Here is a 14771-nt window from a genome sequence, read left to right as displayed (position 1 = left end):
GTCTGTTATATCAGTGGAAAACTACAGTCCTTTCACAAGTTAAGCCACGATGCCAGCAGTGAACTAAAGGAGCTGAAGAACTGGCAAACATTTAATCTGCAGTCAGTGATACAGAAACAACAGAGACAAGCAGTAACACCTAAAGCACTTGCAGGGTATGTGGATATCTCCAGAACTCACTAGCTTGAATCCTACCATCTTTGCATAAATCACATCCTTTGTGGAAACTGGAAGCTCCTTCATCCAGAGTCAATGTTCTTTCAGTCCTTCCTGCTTCAGCTCTTGGTCTCTTAGCTTGTTTAAGCTAAAGTCATCAATAAAAGCCAAATATAGCAGAAATATTTTATTAGAGACATCCACCCCCCAAATTTTTGTAAGATTTGAACTTCCGAGTCAGGTCTATACAACAAAACAACTGAGATTCAAACGTCAGGTAATTAAGCAAGTTCTTTTTTATTTAAATGAATCTGGAACATTTTCTCAAATTAAAAATAGAAACTTCTAAAAATCTGTGGTTCTGAACATTACATATACACATATGCTACATACTGTCAATTAGAAATGTTTCCATTTATGACCCAAAAATGAAAAGTCTGTTATTCCAGATTAAAGATTGGTTTCTCTTTTCAGCACTTCTTTAAAATTACATGAATGATTTACAGGATTTACTTCAAGTCAATGAATCTGGCTGGAAACAAAGTTAAAAATACTGATATTTGAAGAGACACTATTTTAGACCAATATATCCAATTACTTCACCCGCTGTAATGTTTCACACTACCAACACAAATGCTTTTGGTCTCGTTGATGAATTCTGCTAACTAATGCAGCAATGCAACTTTATGCCTAAATTCAAGGCAATAACTAACAGAACAAATGTTAACTTCAATTACTAAACACTTTTGAAATTCAATATTGGAAATCATATTTTGAAATTATTTAGAAAAAAACAGTATCACTGCCCCCTGAAAGAGCCACAGCTTAACGGTGATACTATTAAGGACATCACAGAAGTGAGTGTGAAGGAGGAAAAGGGAGACAGAGAATGTAAAGCATTCTAAAAATCACCAACATATGACATATTTCATGCTCATTTTGAGTACTACTGAACTCTAGGAAGCTTAGCTTTTTCACTATATTAAGCATCGCACACACTCCCAATCCCCCCACCCGAAGAGCTTCAAGACAGCCTTCTCCAAAAAGTCCCTTTTAGGTCTATACTGCAAAACCCACTAATTATAAAATAATTGAAAAAGAGAGGGAGAAAACAAAGCTGCAACTGAACTTTTCAGAGACACAAGGAGACATTGTGGATCCCATTACAATTCCAATTTAGTCCAAAGTGGTCATTCAAGAGCACCAAATAGCAACACTGAGCATGCTGGTAAATTCATTTGTGAGAGTATTATACAATATTAAAATCTTAACTAAACACATATAAGTTTTAAGAAAAATGTATATACAAAAGTCTCTGTATACAAAATGTATTTTTATGTAAACATGTATGTACTGTATTTAACACAAATCAACAATTTAAGATAAGAACTTGACCAGTTTGTCAGAGGAATACTAGGCAAAGGCTGTTAATCTAATTAGTGTACATACTGTGATGTAAGGTAGAAAGCCCAGTGTAAAAAAAGTAAAAAACAAAAACCATTTCAATTCAAGCCTTGAACAGTGGTATCTGAGAGGCAGTGCCTTGACTGTAAAATATTCTGTACAGTAGTTTATGGCATAACATTCAATAGTACATTTGGGATTTACAGTACGGGTGACATAAAACAAGCAGCTCAGGATTTGGTAGATGAATGCAAGTGCCAATACACTTGGAAGAATAATGATATATTCCTGTAGAAGAATCTTGAGCCTCATTTATATAACCTGGAAATAATCACAAAAACAATTCAGGAAAATTTGATGAAGACAGAATTATGAAGTAATATAAGCAGGATGAAGGCATAAATTTTTCATATGAACATCAATATTGTTCAATTTATTTTTTTCAGTTTTTAAACCTTACAGCACTCATGTTACAGAAAACAGAGCAGCCTTCTTAAAAACCATAAAGTTATAGACCTATAAATTACTTAAAAAGCTTATTGCTTACCCCTTACTGTTTCCAGTATGTGTTACCACTGTTCCACGGAGCTATACAAGAAAAAACACAAAATCATCATTTTCTTTTGCCCAAAATGGAACCAAAATAATGTGTCTAACTAAGGTGAGACATTGGCACAAATGGTTCTCAAAATTTTACCCATTTAATCAAGAATTTTAATCGTGGCTGCATTTGAGGTTATTTGTATCTTTGGCATGTACATAAAAACAATTGTGTGAGATAGCTATACAAATATAAATGTAACTCATGTAGATTTCATTCTTTCTTTATAAATATAAGACATGTAAATACAAGTTACTTGCATCTCTTTCCAGCAAAATAATCCAGTTGATTTTGAAGAACAAAAAAACCCCTTATGGGATTCTTTACACCTGCAAAAGTACAGGTGTACTGAGATCTATTTAAAGTCCTATCTCTCAAAGTATCTCCAAAAAGGATTTGTAGGAAATGCAAAAAAGCAAGGATAATGCAAGCAAAGAGTATGCTGAAATGAAAATGGAAACCAAATCTCCATTGCTATGGGAATCCCAGACTGAGAAATACATACATCTCTCATAATTAGCAATTTTTCAAATTATCTTAGTTACCACATCAGAAGACAGCACTGCTTCAAACTGAATCCTTATATTTTATTATGGAAGCCTATTTGAGTAACTTAAAATTTAGGAACATGAAGCCAGGTTAGTCTTTCTTTAAAAGACTACTTTATCTTAGTAATTTTTAGCTTATTCAGGAACACTGTATTAAACTATTCATCAGCCACCAAAATATAACAGAAAACATGCTATGAACCTCAAAAGTTTTAACATTCATATTAAAGATTCATAGATCAGAAAGGGACTTCTAAGGCCTGAACAACTATTATTTTCCTCTACTGTAAAGTACTGAAAGTCCTTGAGAGTTCTTACACATGCCATGGAGAACACTTTTGAATTAAACACCTTCTAGATTAAGGTATGGGGTACCTTTAAGCTGCAGAACAGAATTGTGATCACAATTGTGATCACAAATATCACTAAAAACATCATTTTATATAAATACTTCTTTCAGAACAAAATGTAGAATCAAGATTTGGTCAGTAAACAACTATTGTAAAATACAGCTCTAATAAATAATAATATTCAACTGATGCAGCCATAAAATCTGGCACAACTTCCAGACTTTAAGCTCTCTTGGTATTTACCCTCTACTGAAAGGATGGTCATACCTTACTTCTCTGCCAATATCCAAGCTGTGCTTTCAGTCATGAAATTGCAAGTTAAGGCACAGTGAGCTACAGATTTCAATCATAGATTAGATCCTTCCTTAAGCAACTGGGATATTTTGGAAACCCAAATACTGAAGTTGTGGGACATCCAATGCCGGTGGAAACTGAAAGTCTTGCAACTAGCTAAGGCTTTCCAGCACAAAACTTGTTGAGACAGAAAAGAACCCAAATCTTGTCCTTTTTAAACATAACTTGAATTTCTTGGTTTGTGATGCTATGCTAGTTCTGGGATGGAGAAATGCTCATTTTCTGTGTTCATGTTTTCTGTGTGCCCTGAATCACCTGCCTGTTGCACAGGAAAAGCTCTTCTCCTCACCATCTAAAAAATAAAACAACTCAGAAGTAAGACTGCATCCCAACATACCACTTTCAACTGCTCTCAGAGTTATTTCAATATATTTATCAATTTAAGACCACCCATTGCACTAGACATACTCAAGGTAATGAGGTATTTAAGATAAAATTTAGGCAATTGCTTTATTAAGTTGCTGGAAATTACTATGACATTTGCTGTTCTGTGAAGAACATTTGAGAAATATAAATCATACATCCTTTGCTATAGTGAGTAATCACGCAAAAAAACCCCAACAAAGAAATCATAAACAGAAAATTAAGTGATCCACACTAGAATGTGCAGAAAATTGTACAAGTGAGTGATATAATAGATTAAGCAAGGACACATGAAGGCATGCAGTTTCTGACTTGGTTTACCTTGTAAAAACAGGATTGTGCATACGATATAAATGCTCTTTATGATAACCATTATTACCATTTCCTGTATTGTCATAAAATAAATACACCAAGAAAGACCATGTTAACTATAAGATGCACTATGTACAGTATGGCTCCTAAGACATGTCCATGGATGATGGTATTATATGTAAAGATAAACTCTGTCTGTACAATAGAAGATAACTTTTCCTTTGTAACATTCAGAAGGTATGGCATAATTATAATTTTACATTTTTAATATTTTTTATATTTTCCAAAAGTTAATTAATTATTTTGCTCTTCTTGTTGAGTTGGATGCTCTACTATAAAGTCTGGTGAAACAGAGCACGTTACCTCTTTGGAAGTAACAAGTTACATTAAAAATATAATTCCTCCCAGGTGAATAAAAGATTTTTAACAAATACCAGAAAAAAGGCCTTACGTTTTCATGGGTATAGTTTCAACACTAAAAACCACAGAAAAGGAGAAGTAATTAACTGAACACTAGTAAGTAGGTAAGTTTAGCTGTATGAGCCTGCTTCTGCTCTCGTCTTGTGAATGTGTAATGAAAAAATGACCAGTGTGAAATTTGAGGAATGCAGTGCACAGGCTAACTAAACAATATGAAAGAGCAGAAAAGAAAAAAAACACTGATAGGAAAATACGTAAGAATAGTTATCATAAAGTAAAATGCCAAGTCCCTGAGACAGAGGAACTGCAATTGAAAAAGGAAAGATTGGTTAGAAATAACTAAAGACAGTAAGAAAGCAAATAATTAAAGGAGATTACAAAGCAGGCATAATTCACCTTAACAGGTTACTTAGCAAAGCTAACCACTTGCACACTTGGAAGATATTTACATAAACGCTGCATATGGAGCTCTGAAGACCTTATTCTGAAATCAAATTTCTCTAAGTCAGAGCTGGCAATATCTGCACAGTCATGGCAAGTCAAGGCAACCAAAGCCCACCTGCACGAAGCACTTTGCAGGCATCAACTCAAACCCATACTATTTCACAAGAACATGCAATTCTAATCTGACAGCACAGAAATTTTATGGATTATAGCACCTTCATGTGCGACACTAAAAAAAAACATTTAAATCCATTTGCCACTTAGCTTACTTAGTAGTATATACTTACTCATCATATACATCCTCTGTATCCATTCTGCGATAGTATTTGGAGAGTCTTACAGCAAAAATTATGGCAGGAATTAAAAATATTGAAGAGCCTCCCAAACCAAACCAGAAGGTATTCTGAAACAAAGCAAAATACAGGAAGAAAAGGTCACAGAGAAAATTTATCAGAAAAGCGCTGAATCCTTGTTTGATATTCTAAGCACTGTTACTGGAAGAACACAGCGGAAATTAGTGGCACTGGCCTTGTGGTCTACCTGAGGCTCCTTACGGTAGCATGGAACATTAAGCATTTTTCAATATCGATATGAACTAAAGTAAGAATGCCACTGTCTTATAAATGTAACCACACAAGAATATGTCCAAGATTGCTCAAAACTACAGTCATAATGCCACAAGAAGTTATTCAACATAGTCAGTCTTGGGCTAGAAAGTAACTTTGCATCTCAGCATTAATTTACAAGCCACATTATTTCTTTCTCATTTCTCCATATTTTAAAGTAGTTGTCTCTCTTGTGGTTCTTGTCAAAACCTGAGCTTCCAGCATTTTCTCGAGATAATTTTTAACTTGCCAACTGTGGCCTATTTGTGCAACTAATTTGATTATCATACAGTTGAACTGATTTATCACCAGATGTTGACATGATGATTTTTCAAATATGATTTGCATTGGCTGGAGGCACTTTGACTTAAAAGCGACTCACTAAGTTCTGCTATCAGGAAAACTTTGGTCCATCTACCACCAGATGGCTAGTGGCTGCAAAAAGTAAAAGAGAAGCTCTGTAACTTACAAGATAATGAGTACATGATTCTGGTGGGTTAGGAGATTTCATGGTTAAACATTATCAAGGCCAGAATGCTTTGACTTTGGTTAGTTACATGCATTCACTGTTGATATGATCAGGACCTGGCTAGAAGTGCTATAAAGCTAAATAACAGCTAGGAGATTCCAGGCACATGGTTTATTATTCTATTTTTAACTCATTCTGTCCTCTTTCCAAGCTCTATTGCAAGATGAAAAAGCCAAAATTATCCTTATAAACTGCTACAAGTCACACTCAAAGCCTCCACTGTACAGGAATGAATCAAGATCTGTCAAATGATAAAAAGTTCTTTGACATCCCTGTCATTTTCCAGATTCCAGGAAAGATACTTGAGAATGTTTTTCCTTGGTATTTCTCACTCACTTCCTGCTCCCACACCATCCTCTTAAGTTAGAAATGCTTACAGATGAAACTTCAGATCTTTATGCTTTTCCATTTCAAGGCAGTTCAGAATCAAGCAATCACACTGAAATCCACCCGTTCCAGAATTTTCATTCCAAACTAGTAGTACTGTATTTACTTTGGAGTACTAGTTGGAAGAAATTCAGTGAACAGTTAATTTTACTGAATTCTTGCTAACTGAAACCCAAGTTTAATGGGAACCTAAAACAAGTCCAGCAGTGGTTTGGCTTCGGACTTGATCCAGATCAGAACATTTTTTCTTCGCATAACTTCAGACGTGATACTTTATTATACTTCAGAATAGTCTAGCTGGAATAATTAAATGCAGATTTATGTTCAAAGAAATTCCCACATGATGCCCCAATTTTGAGTAACAGAAAATATTTCTTACCACAGAATCAGCTATATAGCTGCATAAAAAAATATCTACTGCTGTGTCTATCACATTGGCAATAGGCTTGCATGCTGCTACCTCCATGGCAATCTGAAAGACAAATTAAAAATAAAATACAGTTTGAAGTATCTAGCAGAATAAAATAAGAATCTCAAAACTTGCTTACAGTTACAGATACTGGTTACTAAATTGCTATCTCTCACCCTATCCAAATTAAAAATAAATTCCAGGGGGAAATGCTATTAACTGAACATACGCATCTTTAAAACATGAGCTTACTTTCTGAAAGGCTGCAGCTGAAAAAAAGAAAAATAAAACAGGATGCTAACGACATCAGTCTGAACTAAGTAAGGTCAGGCTCAATGCAGTATTAGGACAAATGGTAGATTTGAGGCTAGCCCCAGAAAAAATGATACTGTGCTAAATTTGTATTTTATTCCAATCAACACAACTCATCATTTCTATTTTCCTTCAAACAAACCAGAACTATTTATAGAAGATAAGTTTCCCCTTTCATAATAAGTACAAATATCTTACAAACTGAAACTATAAAACATACTATCAATGTAACATTTTTATTATCATCATAATTATTCAGCTTTTTAAATGCAGCTTCTCTTGATAATGTAAATGCACCTTACCGACTCCTTGACCCACTCAATGTATTGTTCAAAGTAGCCAACTATGGTTTCCATGTACTTTTTTGTCTCCTAGGAACAGAGAAAAGTAAGTCAACCTCTGTCTCCGGCACACGATACATTAATGTAATTTAATCAAATAAAGCTTACCTGGACAATAACCAGAGAAGCGTTGTTATTTATGAGAAGCTGAGCAGCATTAACTGCACTAATGACATTTTTCACCTTTACCTGAAGAGGAAAAGACTGTGTTTAATACAAATAAATCCCTCCTGGGCTGTTAAAATGGCTCTGCAGCCTCTGTCAGTAACCTATTCTACTGATAAACCAGCATCACAAAAGCTGACAACACATGCAATTCCACACAGAACATGAGCTTGCCTAAGGATTCATGATAATAAATAATAAAACAGTGGGCCATACACTATCACAACTTTTGATTACCAGCTAGAATATGCTGCTGATCAGTATCCAAAATGATTGAGAACACTTCTTCAATAGATACACAACTCCATAAAGTCTCCAAAAAACAAGTACATCAAGAACATACAGCCTGAGGCTGTATGGGAGGTTTCTAAATATACTTAAGAAAAGGATGATGTTTGACCCTTATTCAACACCTTATTTCATGACCATGGACACCCAAGTTCAAACCACGGATTCTAAAATAAATCTAGCTGGTCTAGTGCTGTGGATGGGTGAAAACCTCAATGGAAAGAACAGGGGTAGGTAAGGCCCACTAAGCTGTTGTGACTAGCTTAAGTGACTAGCTAGTGTGGCTGGGTACTTGCTCCCAGAGCCAAGGCAGGCTGCTGGCGACTGAAAGCTCTGCTGCCAGAAAAGTAACCATCCTGTTGCTTATTCCCCTGAGTCCTGCAGAACATGAAGGCAGCTGGTCTCATTGTGGTGCAGGCATTAGCTGCTAGTTGGAAGGGAAATGTGGGGAAGCCTCTATGCAGATCTGCTTTCCCGCAGCGGGACTGATGGTGCAGGAGCCAGAAGGTATAGAGTACAATGCTACAGAAAGAGGCCCTAGTGGGAGCTGGACACTGGACAAGGGGTGATTAAGGATGCGAATCACAAAGCCCTCGTCTCTCGGTTTTATTTTTATATTTTGTTTCTTGGTTGTCACCTTCAAGTTCTGTATTCAGTGATTCTAGAAAAAAACCCTACATTTTTAGGGCTATGAATAACACAATGACAGTTAAGTTTACAATTCATACTTCAAAAAATATCCTAAACATCCTTTTTTTTTTTCCTCTGTTAGTAAGGAAAGTCAGAGTAGATAAAGCTGTGCTTTTCTACCTCACAGCATTACAATCTCTTCCGATAGCAGAATAGCTAGAAAGAGAAAAAGCCGTACTGAGAATATATGCCCTGCATATGTGGCGGATAGATTTAAAACACATAAAAATGTTCCTGTTGCAGAAAAAGAAAAGCTTACCATAAGTTCAGCTGATGTCCTCTTCAGTAACCTAATGCTCTGATTTAAAGTGCTCTATTAGAGAGGGTGAGAGGGGAAAAAAAAACAACCAAAACCAATCAAGTCATTACTTCAGCTAAGTTCTCGTTTAATACTGTATGCATGCTTGGATCTCCTATAGATTATTTTGTTTCTAATACAACATATTGTATGTATACATATAGTATCAACAGTTGTACTAAAACTAATATATTGTGGTTTTAATAATTGAGTCAGTATTTCACCGACAGCACTAAGTAGTTATGAATTGTGTAGTGGAAGACTTCAGATTTAACTGAAGTTAGTAGCAATAAACCGAGTAAGATTTATTTGGAGGGAAGAGAGAACAGCTAAATCAGAACCAGGTGTTCAGAGAATTCTGTAATTGTGTAATTTCAGAAGGGAAAAACCACTTACCCTAGCTTTAACATATTTCTTGACAGTCAGTTTTGTAAAAAGAAAAAGAGATGAGAATAATTAGGAGTTAATTAGGAAGGACCAGCACAGAATCAGAGTGGAACAGAAGACCTAATGCTTTCCTACAGGAAGGCTTTGATAGGGGCTGAAATACTTTATCTGACACGAGGATAAACTAAAAGTATTTACGTAGAGGAAGAAACAACACCAAGCTTGTGTGTGATTCAGAGCTTGATACCACACAAACCAATGCCTTGCAAAACCAGGCAGAAAAAGTCCTTCCGCATCTTTTAAAGGGTCAATAAAAGAAGAGTCGTATTTGGCTCTAAATACCAGTGTCAGGAGTTTCTGACTCCAGCACTGTTAGGAGATTGTTAACTCCAAGAAATAAAAGTATGAATGTGATAACTGCTTTTGTTACCAAAGACAAATAGTAAGCAAAAAGAGAAAATGAAGGATATAGGGTCAGAATATTGCAAAGTTCTCCTCTGATGCTTCACAAGTAATCACAAATAGATATGGAAAAAAATAGGGAAGGAAAAAGTCATGATCTTAGACAGTAGTATAATGTAGTAGCATTTTAAGAAGCAAAACTGTTTATTACACACATACTTTAACCAGATTACTCTTCAGTGATACAACATAAATGCAATCTGTGCTTATATAATAGCGAAAGTCCAGGTTTCTAAACTCTATTTAAGAGATTTAGAGAGTCGTATTTTCTACAAATGTTTAATATTGCTTTAATTTTTTACCATAGCTTGCTCCAGTGGAACAACTTGCTGGTTATGAATCGTTCGAATGTTGTTTGCATGTCCTTTTAAGGCATTTTCCAGTGCTCCTTTTGGCTGGAAAAAAATGCAATTATGTAGTATTGTTCAGTAGTCTCAAAGCTTTCCAACAAAGAAAACTTTCCAACAAAGAAAAAACAGCGGAAGTTGCACTTTACACTCATCCGCTGCAGAACAGCTGATGCTAACAACAGGATATGGCAAACTGAATTCCACAACAAATCCATTTACATAACAACACCTGAGGGTATTATTGCTCCCCCCTAGACACTCTGACCCCTCCATTTGCTCTTTCCAGTGTAAAACACTATGTTCAATTTTGTGTAGTTTTACCAGAAACAGAAACTACACACCCAAAGTTAATAATTTCAAGATTTTTTAGCTTGTTTTTGTAAACTTTAAGAGCTATCACTAATAACAAAATAGGATTATAAAATACCTTTGGAAACCAGAATCAACTTTGATACAATCTAACTTCTGTAATAAGTCATACTGTTGAGGGAATTTTTGGTTGTTTTGGTGAGTTTTTTTAGATATTTCACAGATAAACAGAAGATCAACACAAGGAGAAAAAACACATACACTTCGATAGTGAACACATTTAACATCATATTTTTCCTTGTCTTTTATATGAAGAAATTACTCTGCCTGACCTATTCTCAATTCTAATGCTTCCTTTGGACTCTATTACAAAAAATAATGAAAAAAACAAATCTAACAGAACAATATATTTTCCTTTATGAAGCTATGTAGAATACAGCTGAAAGAGGCATCTCAGAAGCAATTCTACATAAGATAACATTTCAACTTTCACTTAGAAAATAGCCCCAAAACAACAGCAAAACCCTCCCCACCTTTATAAGCTTCAAAATGACACAGTAAAAACTGAAAAAGGAAGTGAAGTTTGGCCAAAGCTACTGGTATCTGTCCAAGTTCGCAGACAGTCTCCATGAGTTAACAGGCAACATGTGGCTCTGTCACAGTGCCTGGAGAGGATGCTAACAACAGGAAACCCCACAAACAGCCTAACCTTGACATGAGTGCACATGTGGCAAAAAAAGTATAAAAATCACGCAACAGGTGAGATCAAATCATGCAAAAATCTGGAGTAAACACCAGGAGGCTCTACTGGTGTCCTCCTCTTCCTGGAGGAGGGATGGATATTTGATAAATTCAAAGAGCACAGTCTCAGACTACTGTCTGTGTCTCTTAGAGGTACAAGCAATTTTAGTACGTGTGCAGCATAACTCTTTCTCCTGCATTACAATGCAGGAATCTGTCTTGAGCCAGTGTCCAAACTACAATTCTCATTTTGAAGAATAAATAGAAAGTGACCTTGACATGCATACAAACACATCAACTGAATATCCACTGTCTGTTAACACAGCCGTGTCACTCTGCAGATCCATTTGCAGGCACTGTTGTAGCTACACCCTCTGACCATTACCCATGTGTCTGCATTCAAAAAGCCCTTCAGAGCAGACAGGATCTCATCTGTGCATTCTCCCTCCACAATGGAGCCCAAGTTCTCATTAGGGCCCTTATGAGCTGCCAGAGTATTAATTTTATCGCTAATTGCAAAATCTTCTGCTCACTAATTGAAAGATTAATTCAAATCATCTTTTCCATCATCATCTAACCAATTATTCTTCTGGAACCCTAAAACGTAGACAGTATCACAGGAAATGCCTAAAGAGTATTCCCCTCATCTTTTTGGCAGACAGTGCAATTTAAAAATTACACTTCCAAAGCAGAAGTTGTACAACAATTAGCATATAAAAATCAATAATTGGCAATATTTAAAATAAAGCTCACTTGCAACATTATTCTTGAAAGTTTTTCCTTTAGTGACAATGCATCACACACACGAGTGTCTAAAGTACAAGAATTCTCCCACAGGAAGTCTAAAAACTTGGCTATATATTATATTTATACTTAAATAGCACATCAATAATACATCTCATCTATTGTATTAGTGAATTAAACTTACCAGCTGGTCTGCTCTTGCTTCCAAGTCATTAGCAAATGACAGGAGATCAACCTTGGTAACACTCTTATTGATCTGAAACAAAATATGAACAGTGGAGAAAAGAAGAGTATGTTTTTAATGCGTTACAGACTGCTTGCACTGAACCATACCACCTACTTTGTATAGCTTTTATTTCCTTAAGTGTTTATTAACTTTAACTTCTGAAATGCTTTTGCATTTAAAACACAAAAGCAGATTTTTCTCTATTTTGTCTATTGTTATAGATACATTTCATTTTATGCCTTGTCCCAGTCACATCTCTAGTTTACTACAGTCTCACCTCTGTCAAATATGCCGCAAAGTTTATCCCTTCTATTCCTGAAGAGCTGAAATTCAAAAGGTTCTCCTTCCCAGTTTCATCCAGCAGAATGATTTTACTGAGGTTTATCTGAATATGTTCAATTCTAAGTGCTACATCTTCTGTATACTGACAGAAATAAAGAACAGAAGTCATTTGCACCCAGTGCACATTCCTCTATAGACCCCCACAAAGAAAGCATCTTGCTTTTGCTGACTCATCACTTCCATGAAGAAGCACACATAGATTTTTGCTTACATCAGTTTAGTTCAATTAAGTCTGACAGAATCCACCAGGCAATGTTCTTCCTCACCCACAGTATCCACACACTCTAGCCAGGCCACATTCAGCCATGCTACATATGCATCTTTCATACCAACAGATTACTTGCTTTCCATTACTTTTTAAGTAGTCTTCTCCAAACAGCTGATTGTCTCTCCTAAGAGGAGACAGAGACAAAACAGAATTCTCTTTCCCCTCAAGGAAATGTTATCCTTGAAAATGTTTAGTTCTACCCCTGGTCCTAATCAAGGAAATCTGGAGAAATACAATATCTCAGCTGTGGCCATGACAGACACAGCTGTTGTAGCCACAGGACTGGATCAGACTCCTCTAAATCTGTTTAATGGTGACTAAAGATGACTCACTTATTGTTACCTGAAGTCTCTTGCACCCAAATCTAAAATGTTACCTGTCCTGCACAGGCAGCAGAGCAATAGATGAGAAATCTGGAAACCTGACTTCCTTCCCAGTCTCCACGATTAGTCTGCTGCGGAAACTAAATATTTAGTCTTTATAAATCTTCCTTGTCCTTTTTAAATGTACACTATTTGGGGCAGGGAAAGTACCTATAAATGTCGGTAGTGTGCTTGACAGAACGGACTGTGGATCCCCTAGGGGTTACTGTAATGAAGGCAACCCCAAAATTTAAAGTCACGTAATGAGAGTGCAGTCATGCATTGCTACAGCTTAACTCAGATGATTTTATTTATGCCAATCCCTTCCACTGAAACAGGAAACATTCTTAGGAGCCCTGCATACCATACCCTGGACAAACATAAATCTGACTAGAATCAGAAGAGAACAAAACAAGAAAGGCATTTATATAAAAAGACTCTCATTAATAAGTAGCCTTTGGAAGATGCAACACTTGAACTTTCAATACAAGTTTCAAAATTAAAAACGCCATTATCAGCACCCACAAAAATTGCATCTTGGAAAGCCTTTGTTCTGAGACTGGTAAAGAACATCTTTTTTGTAAATAGATTTCTTTCAATTAGCTTGAATAGTTCTTGCCTCCTTGCAGGATATATTCTATATAAAAAAACAACCTAAACGTAAGACCTAGACACGCTATACTGTGTCAGTGTTTAAGGGCAAGTGCTATTCCCATATTCAAAGAAATAACGAACTCATCCATGCTTTCTTTACTCACCATACTAATATTTAGAAATTCATTGATATTGAAAAGGTGTTCAAGGTGAAGGGAAGTATAAATTCCTTTGTTCTCCTTGCAATCACTATAAAAATAAAAATATATCAGTCTAAAAAGCATTTGAGGGTCAAGTGTTAAGAGGATGATTAATAATATTTTCATATTCTAAGACAATCAGCCTTAAAAAAATAGTTCTGGCTATATTTTTTGAAGCTCAATCTATAAGAAAGTAAGTAATTAACAATTTCTGCTGGTCTCAAAGATGTAAGACATTTTTTCAAAGAGCTCAACTAGTATCATTATACAATATTACACTATGAGCATCTCTAATAAATTATATATAGAGGGTAAAGGTTTTTGCTAGTTGTTCACTAGAAAATCAAAACGTCTTTCAAAATGTGCAATTTCAACATGTGTTTGAAATATGAAGCATAGAAGATGCCACAAAAACAATACGTGTAAATTGAGTTAAATCTTGACCATAACTTCAATACCTGTACACTTTTTCAAACGTCAAGTTAATATTTGGATTTTTAAACAGGATGCCAGAAAGATAGTTTTTCCAGTGTTGATTTAGTAAGTATGGAGTATCCAAAACCTAGAAGACAAAATTCAGTAATGTTAGCATAACTCCAAGTTTTCAATTCATGAATGTATTCATATGCTATCTTTTGACATGTACCCACATCTAAGCTTATCACTAACTAATGAAGATATAAGTAAAACAGTGAATTCAACTTCTCTGGTGTAGAAAGGGGATATTAAAGCTCGATGTGACCAGGAAACACTGAATAACATTAAAATTTATCTCCAAAGGAAGGCAGGAATGCAGTATTTACCCTGCAG

At 35.5% G+C, this 14771-nt stretch overlaps 1 protein-coding gene across 9 annotated transcripts in view; it reads right to left on the bottom strand.

Annotated features, from left to right (window-relative positions):
* Window positions 1–388: 388 nt before the first annotated feature.
* Window positions 389–14771, bottom strand: part of PROM1 (prominin 1) — a 57296-nt gene continuing 42913 nt past the window's right edge. For 3 of the 9 annotated variants that reach the window (XM_069856278.1, XM_069856281.1, XM_069856282.1), the window contains 14 exons: window positions 14420–14523; window positions 13926–14010; window positions 12473–12619; window positions 12154–12225; window positions 10128–10220; window positions 9373–9390; window positions 8938–8991; window positions 7644–7724; window positions 7497–7565; window positions 6853–6945; window positions 5240–5355; window positions 4098–4812; window positions 2108–2148; window positions 389–1881 (listed from right to left, as the gene is read on the bottom strand). In XM_069856278.1, the coding sequence (XP_069712379.1) occupies window positions 4776–4812; window positions 5240–5355; window positions 6853–6945; window positions 7497–7565; window positions 7644–7724; window positions 8938–8991; window positions 9373–9390; window positions 10128–10220; window positions 12154–12225; window positions 12473–12619; window positions 13926–14010; window positions 14420–14523 (969 nt within the window). In that variant the 3' untranslated portion in view covers window positions 389–1881; window positions 2108–2148; window positions 4098–4775. The remainder of the gene's footprint in view (window positions 1882–2107; window positions 2149–4097; window positions 4813–5239; window positions 5356–6852; window positions 6946–7496; window positions 7566–7643; window positions 7725–8937; window positions 8992–9372; window positions 9391–10127; window positions 10221–12153; window positions 12226–12472; window positions 12620–13925; window positions 14011–14419; window positions 14524–14771) is intronic. The other 6 variants (XM_069856280.1, XM_069856283.1, XM_069856285.1 and 3 more) reach the window with 3 other exon arrangements.

This window comes from Phaenicophaeus curvirostris, chromosome 4, assembly GCF_032191515.1.
Source record: "Phaenicophaeus curvirostris isolate KB17595 chromosome 4, BPBGC_Pcur_1.0, whole genome shotgun sequence".
NCBI classification, from domain to species: Eukaryota; Metazoa; Chordata; class Aves; order Cuculiformes; family Cuculidae; genus Phaenicophaeus; species Phaenicophaeus curvirostris.
This window is presented reverse-complemented; position numbering and strand designations above follow the sequence as displayed.